This window comes from Aulostomus chinensis, chromosome 22 (genome assembly GCF_037954235.1).
Source record: "Aulostomus chinensis isolate RoL2024-O1b breed Wild chromosome 22, RoL_Achi_v1.0, whole genome shotgun sequence".
Classification (NCBI taxonomy): Eukaryota; Metazoa; Chordata; class Actinopteri; order Syngnathiformes; family Aulostomidae; genus Aulostomus; species Aulostomus chinensis.
The window spans coordinates 19,209,113-19,228,103 of NC_141341.1; the positions used below are offsets into that span (position 1 = coordinate 19,209,113).

At 47.9% G+C, this 18,991-nt stretch overlaps 1 protein-coding gene across 14 annotated transcripts in view; it reads left to right on the forward strand.

The window, feature by feature from the left end:
• epb41a (erythrocyte membrane protein band 4.1a) overlaps positions 1-18,991 on the forward strand; it is a 76,800-nt gene that overhangs the window by 13,357 nt on the left and 44,452 nt on the right. For 13 of the 14 annotated variants that reach the window (XM_086194175.1, XM_086194178.1, XM_086194181.1 and 10 more), the window contains exons 1-3: positions 6,451-6,629; positions 17,665-17,984; positions 18,498-18,779. In XM_086194175.1, coding sequence (XP_086050301.1) covers positions 17,673-17,984; positions 18,498-18,779 — 594 coding nt within the window. In that variant the 5' untranslated portion in view covers positions 6,451-6,629; positions 17,665-17,672. Of the gene's footprint in view, positions 1-6,450; positions 6,630-17,664; positions 17,985-18,497; positions 18,780-18,991 lie in introns of those variants that run through there. The other variant, XM_086194176.1, reaches the window with a different exon arrangement.

The window sequence follows — 18,991 nt, forward strand, 5'->3', positions numbered from 1 at the left end:
CCAGGCCACCCCCCCCCCCACCCCCAAGAAACAGCCACGGGCCCAGTCCATGCCAGGACCCGCAGGAAAGCATAGGCGCAACGACCAGGCCCACTGCCCCTGTACAGAGCTACCCCACAACCCTCCACCCCCATCCCCTCCACCCATCCCCTATTCTCCCCCTCCCCCCAGAGCAGGCCAAGCTTCAGGACATAAGGCACTACCAGCCAGCAACCCCCCCCCCCCCCCCCCAAAAAAAGGAAAAGGACCCCCCACTCACCCGAGAGGCCCAGCCCGCCTGCCGGGGTGAGTCGAAGGCACCCGCGTCCAGGACCACCCCCGAACAAAAAAAAAAATCATACCCTCATCTTCCTCCATACAGGGGCTGAGTACTCCATAGATACGGATACGGTCCAGGGCACCTCAGACCTAGTAAAACCGCCAGCAAGCGATCCATCGCACAACAGCAAGGCCTGCAACCAACCCCAGCCCAACCACCATGCTGTGAGGGAGACCTCCCCTCCCAAGAGCACCGGTCAAGCCCACAGGCCCGCGTTGGTGCAATTAGCAAAAGGGGCAGCAATGGACCCACTCCCCGCCCCAGCCACCCCCCCATCCCAACATAGGTGCAGGATTCGTGTTGTGCGTGGGAATGTAGATGTGATGATGTGGATGACTAGAATGTATTTAAAATTGGGGGAGGCACCCAGGGCATGGGAGCCCCGCCAGTTGAAGATGGCAGAGTCTCCCAGTACATCCCCATGCACTCCCCCAAGCCCTAAATGTCTACGATGGGATTAAAATTGGGAGGTCCAGCCCCTCAAGGCCTAGTGTCACATGAGATGTGATGTGATGGGACAGAGATATGATGAGAGGGGCTGAGGAATGGGCCAGACCCACAGGGGGCCAACTTCCAGACTGGTCCTGCTGACCACCCCGTCACCACCGCAACTAGCCGACAGGGAGTCTAGCCTACCTGGTCCAGGGGTCAAATTGGAGCACCAAGGGGCACTGTCCGGAGATCCAGGCAGAGGGTCCACCACCCCGCAGTGCAAGGGCAGGGAGGGCCCAGGCCCAGCGTGCATGGCGGGACCCCCAGCCGGCAGCCCGTGGTCAGGGCACCCAGTCCGATCAGCATCAAGGAGGCCAGCCCCCATCCCTCTAATGTCCCCCCGCATCCTCCCATTGTCCGGGAGTGGCGGCAGCCCAGGACACTGTAGGACACTACTGTTTCTCAGTAGGTGTTCCTCTTGGGAGGCGACATAAGTTGTCTCCAAGGCTTTAATTTTTTAATTTCATTCTGTTTTGAGAGCTTTCTCCTGTTTTTTCTTACATGAAGAGTAAGATATTATTTTGCCCCGCATGACTGCTTTTGCCGCCTGCCACAGCACACAAGCTGAGACATCAGGCTGGTCATTTATCTCACAGAATATTGTCCATTCCTCCTCAAAGAATTTAATAAAATTGGGGTCCTTGAGCAATGATGTATTAAATCTCCATTGTTTAGAAAGTGGTGTTCTAGTTTTTTTGTGAGTGTCAGAGTGACTGGTGCGTGGTCGCTGATGGCAATAGGGTGAATCTTGGTCTCAAAGACGTCTTTCACAATTGAGTTACTAATTAAAAGTGGTCTAAACGGCAGTAGGAGTGGTGTCTTCAGTTGACTGGTGTTCTTATTAGACTGATGTCATCATTGGACTGGTGTCTTGAATGGACAGGTTTTCTTTAGTTGACTGGTGTCTTCAGTGAATGGGTTTCTTCATTTGACTGGTCTTTGCATTTATTCACTGCACTGTTGTATTAAGTAGAGTGGTGTCTTCAGAGGACGGGTGTCTTCAGTGGACTGGTGTCTTCATTAGACTGGTGTCTTTCGGAGACGTGTCTGCGGTCGACATGTTTCTTCAGTAAACTGGTGTCTTTGGTGGACAGGTGTCTTCAGTGGACTGGTATCTTCATTAGACTGGCATCTGCAGTGAACTGGTGTCTTCAGTGGACTGGTGTTTTCATTAGACTGGTGTCTTGAGCACACTGGTGTCTGCAGTGGACACGTTTCTTCAGTGGACTCGTGTGCAGTAGACGGGTTTCTTCAGTGGACTGGTGCCTGCAGTGGAATGGTGCCTTCAGTGGACTGGTGTCTTCATTGGACTGGTGTCTTGAGTGTACAGGTGTCTTCAGTGGATGGGTTTCTTCATTTGACTGGTGTCTGCAGTTGACATGTTTATTCAGTGGACTGTTGTATTCAGTAGAGTGGTGTCTTCAGTGGACTGCTGTCTTATTTGACTGGTTTCTTCAGTGGACTCATGTCTGCAGTAGACTGGTTTCTTCAGTGGTGTTGTGTTTCCAGTAGACTGCTGTCTTCAGTAGACTGGTGTCTACAGTGGACTCATGTCTGCAGTGGACAAGTTTCTTCATTGGGCTGGTGTCTTCATTAGACTGGTGTCTTCAGTGGACTCATGTCTTCATTGGACAGGTGTTTTCTGTTGACTGGTGTTTAAGTGGACTTGTGTCTTCAGGGAACAGGTGTCTGCAGTGGACTGGTGTCTTGATTAGACTGGTGTCTTCAGAACACTGGTGTCTTTTGTACTGATGTCTTCATTAGACTGGTACCTGCAGTGGTCTGGTGTCTCTATCAGACTTTTTTGTAATGGACGGATGTCTTCATTACACTGGTGTCTTCAGTGGACAGTTGTCTATATTCAACGGATGTTGTCAGTGGACAGGTGTCTTCAGTGGAATTGTGTCTATAATGGATGGGTGTTGTCATTACACTGGTGTCTTCGGTGGACTGCTGTCTTCAGTGGACAGGTGTCTTTAGTTGACTGGTATCTTCATTAGACAGGTGTCTGCAGAGGACATGTTATTTCAGTGGACTTATGTGTGCAGTAGACAGCTTTCTTCAGTGGACTGGTGTCTGCAGTGGACTTGTGTCTTAATTAGACTGCTGTCTTCAGTGGACTGGTGTCTTAATTAGACTGCTGTCCTCAGTGGACTGGTGTCTTCACTTGACTGGTGTATACAGTGGACTGGTGTTTTTATTAGACTGTTTCATCATTGGACTGGTGTCATGAGTGGACAGGTGTCTTCATTTGACTGATGGCTTCAGTGGAGGGCTGTCATCATTAGAGTGGTGTCTTTAGTACACTGGTGTCTGCAGTGGTCAGGTTTCTTTAATTGGTTGGTGTCTTCATTGGCTTTGGCATCTGAAGTCAGCTTTCTTCAGTGGACTCCTGACTTCAGTGGACAGGTGTTTTCAGTAGACTACTGTTTAAGTGGACTGGTGTCTTCAGGAGACTGGTGTTTGCAGTGGACTAGTGTCTTGATTAGACGGTGTCTTCAGAAGATTCCTGTCTTTAGTGGACTGTTGTCTTCATGAGACTGTTGTCTGCAGTGGGCGGGTGTCTTCTTTACCCTGGTGTCATCAGTGAACGGGTGTTTTTATTTGACTGATCTCTTAAGTAGACGGGTGTCTTTAGTGGACTACTGTCTTGGGTGGATGGGTTTTTTTCATTGAACTGGTGTCTGCAGTGGACATGTTTATTCACTGGACTGTTGTATTCAGTGCACTGGTTTCTTCAGTGGACTCGTGTGCAGTTGACAGGTTTCTTAACTGGACTGGTGTCTGAAGGGACAGTTGTCTTCATTAGACTGGTGCCTTCAGTGGACTGGTGTCTTCAGTTGACTGGTGTCTTCATTGGACTGGTGTTTTTATTGGACTGGTTTCATCATGAGACTTGTGTCTTTAGTGGACAGGTGTCTTTAGTAGACTGGTGTCTGCAGTGGACTGGTGTCTTCAGAAGATTAGTGTCTTTAGTGGACTGTTTTTTTTCATGAGACTGTTGTCTGCAGTGGCAGGGTGTCCCACTACACTGGTGCCATCAGTGGTATCTTTATTCAACTGATGTCTTCAGTGGACTTGTGTATTGCGTAGACTACAGTCTGCAGTGAACCGGTGTCTTCAGTAGACTGGTGTCTCTGCTTGGGGGCAGACAGGCTCAGTGTGAGCAGGGACCAGCGCGTCCTCCGTGTAAAGCCTCTGTTCCTGTACTGTATTATAGTACACATGTGTAGCAGAGTGTGTCGAGCAGGTTAGGGGGTCGACACTGGTGTCCTCCCTCTGGTCTCTGGGGAGACCCCCATCGGCTCTTCACCTCAGCAGACAGTCTGGCTCAGCACCTGCTCTTCACATGGGGGGGGGGGGGGGGGTGAGCAGAATGAAGGAGGAAGGGAGTGAAGGAGGAGGGGAGGGGCCCTATTGTGCTGGGATGGGGGAGGTTACGGAGGTTGCTGATGCAGGAGGGACTGTTGTTCTGAGACACCCAACATTGAGGACGGCTTAGATACGCCTATTCCAGTCAGGCTGCCTGTGGGGACCTTGACAGGACCGGCTCTCACGTTCCACTCAGGTTCCCCTCAGCTCCCAGGTTCCACCCTGCTCTCACGTTCCACTCACGTTCCACTCACGTTCCACTCAGCTCCCAGGTTCCACTCTGCTCCCAGCTTCCACTCAGCTCTCACGTTCCACTGAGGTTCCACACAGCTCCCAGGTTCCACTGAAGTTCCACTCAGCTCCCAGGTTCCACTGAAGTTCCACTCAGCTCCCAGATTCCACTTATATCTACAATAATATGTAAATATTTGTAAAACAACTTCACATCATTCTTGCTATTTCTCAATAATTGCATTAATATGTCCTTACATGAAGTTTAAATTGACTTTTTAAAATAGAAAACAATCGATAACCATGTCAGAAAATATTTGATCAGAGACAAAAATCAATAATCTTCACTGACGTTCCAAGATATATGTTCTTAGCAGTATATTCTTGAGACCCCACCATGCAGATCGGCAGCCTGGCCACAGAACCTGGAGGGTCCTCTGCAGAACCTGATCACTCTCTGTGTCTCTGTTGGGTCAAAAATGAAACTTTAGACCAATAGGAGTCATTTCTCTGAAGTGAACTTTGATTGTTGAAAATAAAAAGTTTGGCTGATGCAGACAGCATAGATGCCCCCCCCCCCCCCCCCACGCTAAGCCAATGGCAGTCGAGGAGGGAGAGTGAAGAAGTGAGTGGAAGCACCAGCAGGGAGCAGCATCTTCCTTCCTTCTTCCTCCACCATGGCTGCCGTTCAGTCTTGGTGCCTCTGATCAGTGAAGGCACAGCCTGTCGCCATGAAGCCTCCCATGATGCAATGAGGAGAGGCCGACACGTGAGGGGCTGCAGCGTCTCACAGCCACCGGCCTCAAACGCCGCCACGGCACGAAATCAGCCACATCTTCATAAATTTATTCAAATGATTGGAGCCTACACACATTCACAAACACATGTACACACACACACACACACACACATACAGACACACACACACATATACAGACACACGCACACATACAGACACACACATACACACACACATACAGACACACACACACACACACACACACACACACACGACGCTGAAATGGATGCATTGATTTGCGAGGCTCAGGACTCCAGTATCCTTGGTTACTGATGGTGAAGCTCTGAACAGCAGCTTGAAGAGCTGTGATTGGTCCAGGCTGCTCCCTGCTCTGCTCCCATTGGCTGCCCCACAAATACACTTGCCTCATTACATACAAAGCCCCCACCCCCACCCTCCTCTACTATGGAGGCAAGCCAAAAGATGGTTAGGCTGCATTTGCCCAGTGTTTCACCTCACAGGCTTGATGGCTGACGGAGTCTCAGCAGCTCTGTGTCGGTTCCTTTCAGAACCTCGGCTCACTGCAGGGTGTTCTGGAGGAACTGAATGAAGGCAGTCAGGGTGCTCGCGTCAGGGGTTCTAACGCTCAGAACACAAAGAAATAACATTTCATTGTCAAATCAGCAGAAGTCCATCCATCCATCATCCCTCCATCCCTCCATCCATGTTCTAGCTCTTATCCTGTTAAGGCTGGTGGGGGTGGAGCCCTGCATGGGGCACCAGTCCATGGTGGGGCCTGTCAGCAGAAGTTTATTTGGAAGTCATTTGATCGATTTTTAAATTTTCTGTGTAAGTAGTGATTATCTGTGGAGGCTGCTACTACTACTATTACTGCTACTATTACTACTAGTACGACTACTAGTACTACTAGTATGACTACTAGTACGACTACTAGTACTACTAGTACGACTACTAGTACTACTACTAGTAGTACTACTACCAAATCCAAGCCTGATGTTATGCTAGTGAAATAAAGGCTAGTTCTCAACAAAATATCTACTTTTGTTCAACAGTGTTTTTAAGGACAGTTGGCCTGCTTTAGTGTAGTAGTATTTGTGTACTTTTTAAAAGTCGTTGTGAATGGACTGAAAATAGTACACAATAAAACAAGGATAATTTGTTGCACTATAAAAGTGACTCCTCTTATTTGATTGCGTTGATGTTAGCTTTTGTCAGAGTTCAGCACAATAAGGCTCAGGCGCTAATCAGCCCTGCTTGCGGACACCGCGCGCATGCGGCTGCCTGCAAGACCGCGCTGAGGGCACACTGGCCCGCGCTACTCCTGCAACCTAAACACATTGTTGGAGCCGCGCATGAATTCCATCTTTGATGATCTGAGATTCGGAGGGAGCCGTAGTTGCTGAGTACCGAACTTCTCCGTACCGTTTCCTCTGCTGGATGATCGGAACCGAGCGGGTGAGGGAGCGCCACCTTCGTCATCACTATCATCACCAACACCATCATCATCATCATCATCATCATCATCTCACTGAGCTGCTCACACGGAATTTGTTGACATTTTTTTCACGCTCAGCGCCATTTGCAGACAGGTGCGCCTCCCGCCCTGCACCGCGAACCCGGTTCTGATGAATTCAAAGAGCGAAGTGGCGGCACTAGAGGAGGTTCTGATTCTTGAGACGGTCCATAGTGACGAGAACAGTGGCCCATTCGCACATTTGTTCCCGCTGGCGGCGTCGGTGGAGGCGGGGTGTTGGGTGGCGGCCGCGGCTCTCGGCTGGTGGACAGGCGTCGGTGGAGGCGGGGTGTTGGGTGGTGCTGACAGGCGTCGCTGTTTTCTCTCTACTTTGTTGAATTGTGGCGCTTTTGTTCTTGTCCACTGTGAGTCACATGAACCAGTCAGCGTTTGGAGCAGGTGTGAATCCAGGTGTGTGATGGTCACACACACTCAGCTTCAGAAGAGCAGAACCGCTGCAGAACCGCGGCTGGGGTCACCGGGTCACTGGTTTTCTGGTAACTCGGGGAACTCTTGACCTACATGAGACTCTCAGGTCAAAACTATGTCTTCTCTCAGTGAATGTTTGAGTGCTGCTGGCTAGAAATGCAGAGTTTGTCTCTCAGTACATTTATGAAGTTTTTTTGTGCGTATTTTTAAAGCTGTGTTTAATAGGTGGGCCAATGAGCGTCATTGTGACATCATAGATAGTGCGGAAACCAGTGCTGGTGTGGAAAACAACACAGTGGCCACCAGTCACTCTCAGCAAAAGTATCTGCATATTCATCTATTTCATGAGTTGCAATTATGGGATGTCAGAAACACATTGTGGTTTTTATTGAAAGTTTTTCAAACACAGATCTTTAATTTCAGGTTTCTAGTTATGAACATTTACTGACTGCAAGTCTGTGCTATGTCTTTCCTGCTCTTCAATTGTATTGTAAATTGTAGTAAAGTTTGTTTCTGCACAATATGTATGAATCTTGTGTTGATACAGTGAAATATTATTAATAATGTCATAACTTTGCTTGATATTGTGGATCAGTTGGGTAAACATGGTGACTGTCACATCCTGTTGACACGTTACACACTTCGAAACTGCAAAGGTGAAGCAAAGTTGCTTTGATCGCCCCCTGATGGCTGGTAGAGGCACCTCAGAACCCTCTGTTAGTTTTGGCAAAGTATTAAAAATCAATGTAAATATCAAATGTGTTTTTTTTCCCCAAGATGGAGTCTTTTATTGAAAGCGGTTCATTTTCAGGCTCATGAAGGCTCCACTGTGATGATGATGTGATTGACAGCTCAAGATTTGATCCATCCATCTTCTTCCACTTATTCCTATTAAGGGTCGCAGGGGGGTGGAGCCTATCCCAGCAGCCTTCCCCTGGACAGGTCACCAGTCCATGGCAGGGCCAACACATAGAGACAGACAACCATTGGCTCTCCCAGCCACGCCTACGGTCAATTTAGAGTCTGGATTAACCTGGTCCCTCTTGATGTCTTTGGACTGTGGAGGAAGCTGGAGGACCAGAGAGAACCCATGCAGGAACAGGGAGAACATGGAGACTCACTCAGAAAGACCCTGTGCTGGAGCCGGGGCTCCACCCACAACCTTCTTGCTGGGGTGCCACACTGATGACCACAAGTCAAGTCAGTTTAATTTGCTTGGCACCAAACCCCAACCGAAGTTCTGTCCTGACTCTGTCCAAGTAGAGCAGGTCCAGCACCTCCCTCCTTCAATGAACCTCCACCCAACAATTCTCCATCAGCAAGCACATCCTGCAACAGCAGCCACCAGAACCTTCCTTTACCAGCAGGAAGGTGGAGCAGATCCAGGATCAGTGGGGATGGAGAGAGAGCAGGAGAGCAGGACAGAGACAAAGACAGAGAATGGAGGAAGACAGAGAGACAGAAGGAAAGAGAGAGACAGAGATAAAGAGGGAGAGAAAGGAGGAGAGACTGATGGACAGACGGGGACTTGAGCAGATGGAGCCTCTTCAGGTCTGGAGCCTCCTCCAGCAGCACCAGGATCTGGGATGAGGGGAGAAGAAGAGGAGTTAGTAACACGTATGAGGACAGGAAGAGGAGAGAGAAGCCCAGTGCATCATGGGAGATCCCAGCAGTCTGAGCCTATAGCAGCAGATCTAAGGGCCAGCCTAAGCAGTCCTGACTATAAGCCTGATCAACAAGCAGGTCTTAAGTCTGTTCTTAAACAGAGAGAGGGGGTCTGGGTCCTGGACTGGAACTGGGAGACGGTTCCACAGGAGGGGAGCCTGTTAGCTGAAGGCTCTGGCTCCATTCTACTGTTAGAACTCTAGGAACCAGCAGGAACCCTGCATCCTGGGAGTGAAGGATTCTAGCTGGATCATAGGGGACTAGGAGCTCTGTCAGGGATGAAGGAGCCTGATTGTTGAGGACTTTGATGGTAGAAGAAGAATTTTAAATTCTGTTCCGAATTTGACAGGGAGCCATGCAGAGAAGCCAGTCCAGGAGAGACCTGGTCTCTGCTACCAGTTCTAGTCAACACGTGGGCAGCAGCGTTCTGGACCAGCTGGAGAGTCTTTAGGGACTCATTAGTCCAGCCTGGTAGGAGGGAGGTGCAGTAATCCAGCCTGGAAGTGACAAAAGCAGGGACTAGTTTGTCTGCATCTTCTTGAGCCAGGATGTGTCTGATCTTAGCGATGTTACGTAGATGGAAGAAGGCGTCCTGGAGATTTGTTGAATGCGGGAGTTAAAGGGTCCTGGTCAACGAGAACTCCTAGGTTCCTTACGTGGTGCTGGGGGCCAGGGTGGTGCCATCCAGGGTACCTGTCTCATCAGATCAGGTGGTCCTCAGGTGTTTGGGCCCAGTACCTATCTGGTACCAGTAGGAGGTCACTGGTACCTTTGACTAGTTCTGTTTCTGTGCTTGGATGAACCTGGAACCTGACTGAATCCTCCAGTCAGCTGTTGCTGTGGAGAAGTCACAAAGCTGTTTAGCAGCTGCTTTCTCCAGAACCTTGGAGAGAAAAGGAAGATGTGATGTTGGTCCGTAGTTGGTAGAACTTCTGGTTCCAGGCTTGTTTTTTGAGGAGTGTTTAATTCCTGCTACTTTAAAGGACTGAGGGACGGAACCAGATACCAGCGACACATTGATCATATCGAAGAGGGAGGGACTAACGAGGGGAGAGAGTCTTGGAGCAGCTTCGTTGGGATGGGGTTTAGGAGACAGGTGGAGGTTTAGAGGAGGACATTATTGAACTGAGCTCATGAAGGCTGATGGGAGAAAAACTATCCAAGTGTGTGTCTGGTCCTCCAGCTGCCTCTAAGGTTCTGGGTTCTAGGTGCCATGTTGTCAGCTGATGGCAGCAGGAGAAGAAGTTTCTCTCTAATCAGGAGAATTTTGTCATTAAAGAAGTCCATGAACTCTTTGCTGCCCAGGGAAACAGGACTACTTGGTTCAGTAGGGCTGTGGCTCTCTGTCAGTCTGGCTCCAGGACTGAAGAGGAACCTGGGTTGTTCTTGTGTTCCTCTATTAGTGCTGAGTAGTCGGCTGCTCTGGTTCTACCAAGGGCTTTCTTCTAGGTTCTAAGGCCATCTTGCCAGACTACATGTGACTCCTTCAGTTTGGAGCAGCGCCGTCTTCTCTCCAGTTTCTGGGTTTCTTTTTGAAGCTGTCAGGTTCCAGAACCGTACCAAGGTGCTTGTTTCCTTGGATTCATAGTTTTCTTCTTTAGTGGCCAGTAGAGTCCAGAGTTGTTGCTAAAGTGCCTCCTGCTCTATGGATAAAATGATCAGTTTGGGAGGGACTAAGGTGGACAACAGCGCCCTCTGTTACAGTGGGACATGACACTGAATTTAGCACCAATGGAACCACTTCCTTAAATCCAGGTGTGGCCTGATCAGACAAACATCTGGAAACTACAGTTTTCCTGAGTGGAGTGTAGTTGATCAGTCCAAATTCCAAAGTGATTGATTGGTGGTCTGATAAAAGCGTTCTGTGGAAACACAACCAGATGTTCAGCTTCAGTTCCACATGTTAGGAGGAGGTGGAGGTGTGGTTGTGACAGTGAGTGGGTTCATGGACAGACTGATGGACACCAGTTGAGTCTAGAAGAGAGAGAAATGCAGTACCAGACTGTGGTTATCAACATCCTCATGAATACTGAAGTCTCCTCCAATCATGACTTGATCTGATTTAGAACTAAACTGATAGAAACTGAGAATTCAGATCAGAATCCAGAGTCCGGACCAGGAGGACGGACCTCAATAATCAATCAGAGAGGCTGGAGAGTTTCCAGGCTGGAGGACACAAACAGAGAATCAGGCTTTCAGATGAATGGAAACTTCTTCTGGTTTTGGATTTATTACTAAACTGGTGTCAACAATGGCAGCAGCGCCACCTCCTGGGCCAGAGCCTGGAGGAATGTAAGTGTTCATGTAACTGGAGGAGTGGATTCATTCAGACTAGCATCCTCATCGTCACCAGCCAGGCTTCAGTGAGACTCAGCAGGTCAACACAACTGTCAGATATCACTTCATTCACTAATTCACTATACTGGGCTGTTCACTATACTGGGCTGTTCACTACACTGGGCTGTTCACTATACTGGGCTGGTTTACTATACTGGGCTGTTCACTATCCTGGGCTGATCACTATACTGGGCTGGTTTACTATACTGGGCTGTTCACTATACTGGGCTGTTCACTATACTGGGCTGGTTTACTATACTGGGCTGTTCACTATCCTGGGCTGATCACTATACTGGGCTAGTTTACTATACTGGGCTGTTCACTATACCAAGCTGGTCACTATACTGGGCTGGTTCACTATACTGGGCTCGTTAACTATATTGGGCTGTTCACTATGCCGGGCTGTTCACTGTACTGGGCTGTTCACTATACTGGGCTGTTCACTATACTGGGCTGTTCACTGTCCTGGGCTGATCACTATACTGGGCTGGTTTACTACACTGGGCTGTTCACTATACCAAGCTGGTCACTATACTGGGCTGGTTCACTATACTGGGCTCGTTAACTATACTGGGCTGTTCACTGTGCCGGGCTGTTCACTGTACTGGGCTGATCACTATACTGGGCTGTTCACTATACTGGGCTGATCACTATACTGGGCTGTTTGCTATCCTGGGATGATCACTATACTGGGCTGGTTTACTATGCTGGGCTGGTTTACTATACTGGGCTGGTTTACGACACTGGGCTGTTTGCTATCCTGGGACGATCACTATACTGGGCTGGTTTGCTATCCTGGGATGATCACTATACTGGGCAGGTTTACTATCCTGGGCTGTTCACTATACTGGGCTGGTTTACTATACTGGGCTGTGTACTATACTGGGCTGATCACTGTACTGGGCTGGTTTACTATACTGGGCTGTTCAGTATACTGGGCTGTTCAGTATACTGGGCTGGTTTACTATACTGGGCTGTTCACTATACTGGGCTGTTTGTTATCCTGGGCTGATCACTATACTGGGCTGGTTTACTATGCTGGGCTGTTCACTATACTGGGCTGTTCACTATACTGGGCTGTTCACTATACCAAGCTGGTCACTATACTGGGCTGGTTCACTATACTGGGCTCGTTAACTATACTGGGCTGTTCACTATACTGGGCTGTTCACTATACTGGGCTGATCACTGTACTGGGCTGGTTTACTATACTGGGCTGTTCACAATACTGGGCTGATCACTATACTGGGCTGTTCACTATACTGGGCTGTTCACTATCATGGGCTGGTTTACTATACTGGGCTGTTCACAATACTGGGCTGGTCACTGTACTGGGCTGTTCACTATACTGGGCTGGTCACTATACTGGGCTGTTCACTATACTGGGCTGGTCACTATACTGGGCTGGTTTACTATATTGGGCTGGTCACTATACTGGGCTGGTTTACTATATTGGGCTGGTCACTATACTGGGCTGATCACTATACTGGGCTGGTTTACTATATTGGGCTGGTCACTATACTGGGCTGGTTTACTATATTGGGCTGGTAACTATACTGGGCTGGTTTACTATATTGGGCTGGTAACTATACTGGGCTGGTAACTATACTGGGCTGGTTTACTATATTGGGCTGGTAACTATACCAGGTTGATCACCATACCAAGCTGGTCACTATTCTGATGAGTTCAATGTTCTGATGTACCTTGCTGTCTTGTGTAGTACTTGTATAGGTAGACGCTTCTGAGTTGTTCTCTTTAGTGGCTTTTTTACTTCACGAGGGTGTTCACGGTACTGGGGCCTCCAGTCTATATGTCTATTCAATATACAGAGATGTTCACTAAGCTGAGGTAGTCAGTCCTGAGGTTTTCACCATCTTCAAGTGTTCACTACACTGAGATGTTCACTATTGAGGTGTGTGTGTATGTGTGTGTTAGTGTGTGTTAGTGTGCGTTGTGTGATTAAGAGCCACCAAAGGCTTCCTTCCATCGCTGCAGGTGCTCCATCAACGTCCATGTTCGTTGATGTTGGCTGCGTGGTTTAGCCACTTGTTCTTGATAACTGTTCTGACTCATCTGCCTCTTAATCTCTCTATATTTATCTCTCCCTCCTGTTCTATCCCTCACACTCACGTTCATCACATCCAACAGAGCAACAGACTGGTAATGAACAAGACAAAGCATAAAGGCACACATCTCTGTAAGTGAGAGAAAGAAATAGATATTTATTTTCATTTTGTACAGAGAAACTGAGGGGAGACAGCAAAGGTATGAAGAGCAATCCTCTGAAATAGAGCTCGTAGAGGAGATTTTGTATTTATTCTGTCCATTGATGCTAAAGAAAAATGCTTGTATAGTTTTCAAAGTGAATCCAACCCACCATCGATATTTAATATAATATAATATACGAGATATTAAAATTTAAGACTGGGATTGAAAACAGGGAAAGGCAAAGGCAGTCACCCTACCCTTAATCTACCTTAACTCCACCCTAAATCTACCCCAACCCAAGCCTTGATCTATCCTAACCCCACCCTAATCTACCCTAACCCTACTGTTAATCTACCCTCATCCTACTGTAACCCGAGCTCTACCCTACCCTTAACCTGTACTTCATGGTAATAACTGATGTACCCTCCTGATTCTCACTTAGTTGGTACCCCGGCCACAGAAACCCTGGCCCCGTCTTACTGTTATGGTTTGGTTTTCTTCTGTTTTCTGTGAGCACTTTGATTGTATTTAGCACGTCTTCTGTCTTAGCACTTGGCCAGGTCCTTTGTGGTTGGGCCCCACTGAGTGAACACGTTTTATCTACTTGAACTGTATGGAACGATCTATTTTTATTTCTTTGTATCCTTTTTATCATTTCCTGAACCTTTCCTATTCAATCTTAATCATCTACTTCTTCTAATCATGTGTATTATTGTATATTTATTATATATATTTGTTACAGAGTTAATACATGGTTATTACAAGTTCATTACACAGAAATGACCAAAGGCACTGCTGAATTTCCTTTTTTTTTTAGCTATTTATTTATTTATTTATTTTATTTCCAGGAGCCAGTAAAAGGATTTCTTTTAGTGTTTTTAATAGCTGGTAGGCTTTGGCATGACAGAATTCATTGTCCCTAAACCCAACCACGACCTAAACCTACCCTAACCCTACCTCTACCCTACGTATGGAACCAAACACACCAGGTCATGCTTTCATTCACTCAGTGCAGCGCTGGTGTGGAAGCATATCAGCTACTCAGATTTACAGTCAGGTTGGTAATCAGAGACTCTAAAGTTACTGTTTTCATGCACAGAAGTAATTCCTTTTTTTGTTCAACAGGACCAGGATCCTTGTTCTCTGGAATTTTTCCAGAGCTCACGCCAGAAGTGCATTGCTGCACGGGCGGGGTGGTGCTGGGGGTGGGCTGGGCTCTGCATCAGCATGCAACAGCCTTTAATCCCACACAGGGCCCGATTAATTTTAAAGCCGCTTTCTGTCCTTAAGCTCACTTTCAGCACTCTGACACAAGCTACACACAGGCAGAAACCTACCATTTATTTCATTTCTCAAATGCATTTCACATTCATCTCTGAGCCACACCTGAGTCTCAGTCCTAATCTCAGAATCTGACAGAACTCTAAACCTGGGTGGCCTACATCAAATCATTTTACTTGTTTTTGATCTTAGGAATCAAATTTCATGAAGGTTTGGATGGTGAAGTTGGCTAAAAAACGCTAGGGCTGTATTTTCTATGTGGGTCATCAACAAAGATGAACTGAAATAGTACATTATTTATTTGCTCCCTGTGATGGAAGAGGGATGTAGGTGATGCCACCACAGGGTCCCTGAGCCACCAGGCCGTGGTTGTCCTACCCCATTGTTGATGTGTACACCTGCTGCTGTAAAGCCGGCATTCTCACTTTTCTCTGCCCCGTCAGCACTTGAGTGTGTGTGCCAGCGTCCACTCAGCACTGCCGGCTGCCAGCAGTTTCTGGAGCTATGCATGAGGGTGAGCTGTGATTTTAGCTGCACCCTCATTGTTCTATAAAAGGACAGGGCATGTCGAGTCATCAGGGTGAAGAAAGTTTGAGTAGTTGCGACTAAAAAAGATCTTAAAGATGTCAAATACATTGTGACTATTTAACTTTGCTTCTGTTTCACAAACTGGCGTCTGCATGAGAGAGTTCCTACCCCACCATGATCTGTGTGAATACCTGAATCTGATTAGCTGCAGGGGTCAGGAGGGTGCAAATTAGTTCTTGATACCTGAACGCCTCCCAAGTAGCTCCAGCCTAAGTGCCTGTCTGAAAAAGGAGGCTGCAGTTTCACCAAGTCAACAGTAATTTCAGTGTTTTAATTCTGAAATAAAAACTGGTTGAAAATTCATGGAAGTTGAAATGAAAGGTGATGCAACAGCAGGTGGATGTCTGGTACCGTTAGTGAGATGAAACACTCCTCTCTACATCATGCTCCTACGAGCTAAGCCAATGTTAAGCAGCTAACCCCAGTTGAACTCCGTGTTTTATATTCAGCCTATCACAGTTTGATTTCTGTCTCAATATTCCTTCATATCCAAGAGACAACTGTGTAGTAGCACAGGAAGGCCACCAGGTTGCAGCATTCTCTGGAGTCAGAGCTTTGAGATAAGGTGTTAGCACGATGGTCCAAGCTGAAGCCTACACCCGTGACCTCAGCTGTTGGTGAGCACTTATACTGGTGGTGGTCTGGCTGAATGCTGCAGTTACACCACCAAAACACCAGCTGGCACCAGGCTTTACTGTACTTCCAATAACTGAGGCTGAAATTCAAATGATTTTGGAGCGGGAGCTAATAAGTGAACAACAGTTCCATTTACCAACTTAAATTTATCATCCATACTAATCATCACGCTCAGGTTCATGAGAGGTGGGGTTTATCCAGGCTGTCATTGGGGGCAAGGTCACCCCAGTCAGGTCACCTGTTCATCACAGGGCCGAAACATGGAGACAGGTGACCGATCACACTCACAGTCACACCTACACCCAATTAAGCGAGGAAGCTGGAGAACCCAGAGAGAACTCACTCAGACACGGGGAGAACATGCAGACTCTATGCAGGAAGACAGCCAGCAGGCTCAAATCCAGAACTACCACCTTGTTTCGTTGAAGTAATGCTGAAAAGGAGACGCTGGAGTGGATACGGGTTCTGAGGAAGGGTGGTAGTTAGCTGGTGCACTGATGCAGAGCTCCTTCTCCAGGGAGAAGCACATCAGGCAGCCTGACCCAGGACGTCGACACAGCTATGCAGGAACCCTCACCACTGATTGATGGCACGACTGTAAATCAAGCTTAAGTCAGCAAAGCAGAAGCAACATGACACGAGATTGTGGTTTGATCGATTGGTGGCGAAATGACAGAATGCGATGATTTGAGATGTGTTGTGATGTATAAAGGAGAAGCTCCTTGTGAGACGAAGTAGAAACCCATTTAGAGAAATATGGATATGTATGTCAGGTGGAGTGTTTGGCTGGTCCTGTTCTCACTAAAACCTCTGTTGAGCCTTGGACCACTTTGTAGAGTTGCAGGCAAAGACATGCAGAATAAGTTTTGTGGGATCCTTGTGCTCATGGTCTACAGTCTCTGTGTGTGTGTACAGATTTGGGGGGGGGGGGGTGGACAGATGGGGTCTCTGGTGACAGTGAACAGGGGGTGCAGGTCCATCATCTGCTGTGTGGTTATACTGATGCGTCGACACCTCTGGCTGTTGGGCCTGTGACGTCATCAATGAGGCCAATCAGCCAGGACAGGAAGTCCTTCACTCTCTGTCCTAGACGTTGTGACCTGAACCACACTCATCTAGATTCAGGTTGGAGGTGCAGGAGGGGAAGATGAACCCTCTCCTACCCACCTAAATGTGGGATGCTTTCATCAGGAGATTTTTTTAGTATATTTTTAGGTTTGTTTACTTGTTTATCAAAATGCCTAGAAAAGTTCCAGGGTCAGAGTCCCAGTACCTGAGTTCCAGGGCCAGAGTCCCAGTACCAGAGTTCCAGGGCCAGAGTCCCAGTACCTGAGTTCCAGGGCCAGAGTCTCAGTACCAGAGTTCCAGGGCCAGAGTCCCAGTAGCTGGTCCTGGGGGGCAGGTGTAATGGATCTCCCACAGTGTTCGACGACTCAGCATGATAAATGACATTCAGTTGCAGTTTCAATCGCTGGAAACAGCCAGGAACTTAGTTTACTCAGTTAAAAGGAACTAGTTACCTCCCCAGAACTGATGTGTTAGAGTACTTTTGTGTTACCAAAGACAAAAAGATTTATGTATGTATGTTGTAGATTTTCTCAATTGCAAAGACACATTAACCACGAACCTGAAACCCTCCACCCTTTTCTCTCAAGCGTAAACACAAACCCAGTTTTAAAACAGCGCAAAATATGTTTGAGTCGAGGAGTTCCTGAGAGATCATGCTAACAAAAAAGGAGACAGAGAATGACAGAACCTCACGAGTCTCAGTATCTTTCCTTCTTCCCGCTTTTTTCCCCCCGTTGTACTTAACCAGGTCCTTTATCCCTACAGGTGTTACCATGACAACAGACGAGGCAGAGAGTCACCAGAAGAAGCCGAGGCAGCAGGAGGAGGCTGGCCAGGACGCCAGGCCGCCCTCTCCAGAGGAGGAGCACCTCCGGCCTCGCAACCGCAACTCTGCTGGCCGCGGCCTTTCCCGTCTCTTCTCCTCCTTCCTGAAGAGACGCTCACAGTGCGAGAGTGAGGCAGGAGAGAAGGAGGAGAAAGAGGAAGAGGAGGCAAAGGCTCCTATCGCTGACCCTGAACCTGAGCTGAGGACAGAGGGAGAGGTAGCCCTGGACCAGCACTCAGTCAGCAGCGCTGAGGCTCAGGTCAGGACACATGGGCCAGATTTCTTTCTCAAACCAGAATCATCTCAAATCAGAGCTATTTCTGTCCACACCTTCACTTGCAAGTGATGAGATCTGATTTGTTGTGTCCAGACTTTGTCACCCTATCAGGAAATAGACTGAAGGTGCTGATACTTGTAGAGGTCGAGGTTGGTTCAGGGCATTTTATTAGCACACATGGTGGTAAATTATCGTCATCCGTTGTATATTTAGCATACATGGAAGTGGTGATAACATCTATTTACAAATCTGTAAAAATCTGATTCAAATCAAAATACAAATGTGATTTGGATCCTGAGTTGCAAAAGTCTGGTTGATGTGGTTCCTGGCTGTTTGGATTGTCGGCATCTCTGCAGTCTGTGTCTGCACCACATCTTAATCATGAGAGAAGAATTGACTTCTGGCCCACTTAACTTGGATTTGAACAAATAGAATTTCAATTCAACACTGATCACACAGAAAAGATTCTGATAATATCATCAAAGTGTTTTTCAGGCCCTGCAGGCAGAGAAGAAGGAAGTCGAGGAGGAAGGAAAGGACAAAGAGAACGACAAGGAGCAAGCAGAGGAGGCTACCCTGGAGAAAGAGGAGGATAATAAGAAAGAGGTGGAGGAGGAGGAGGAGAAAGAGTGTGGCTCTGAAGGCAGCAGTAAAGGAGAGAAGGAGGAGAAGACACCAGAGGAGGAGGCCAAAGCTGCCAGAGCTCCCCGTCGACCCAAGACCATGCAGATCAAAGTCACCCTGCTGGACGACACTCTGTACGAGTGTGAGCTGGAGGTGAGACACTGCACACTCACGCTGGCTACTATTGGTTCAGCCTCAAGTTACTAATATGTGAACTCTATGAACCTCCACCCAACAATCCTCCATGAACCAGCACATCTGAGACAGCAGAGATGAGAACCTTCCTTTACCAGCACTAAGGTGGAGCAGATCCAGGATCAGTGGAGACGGACGTCTGCTTTGACCTGCTGGAGGGAGAGAGAGAC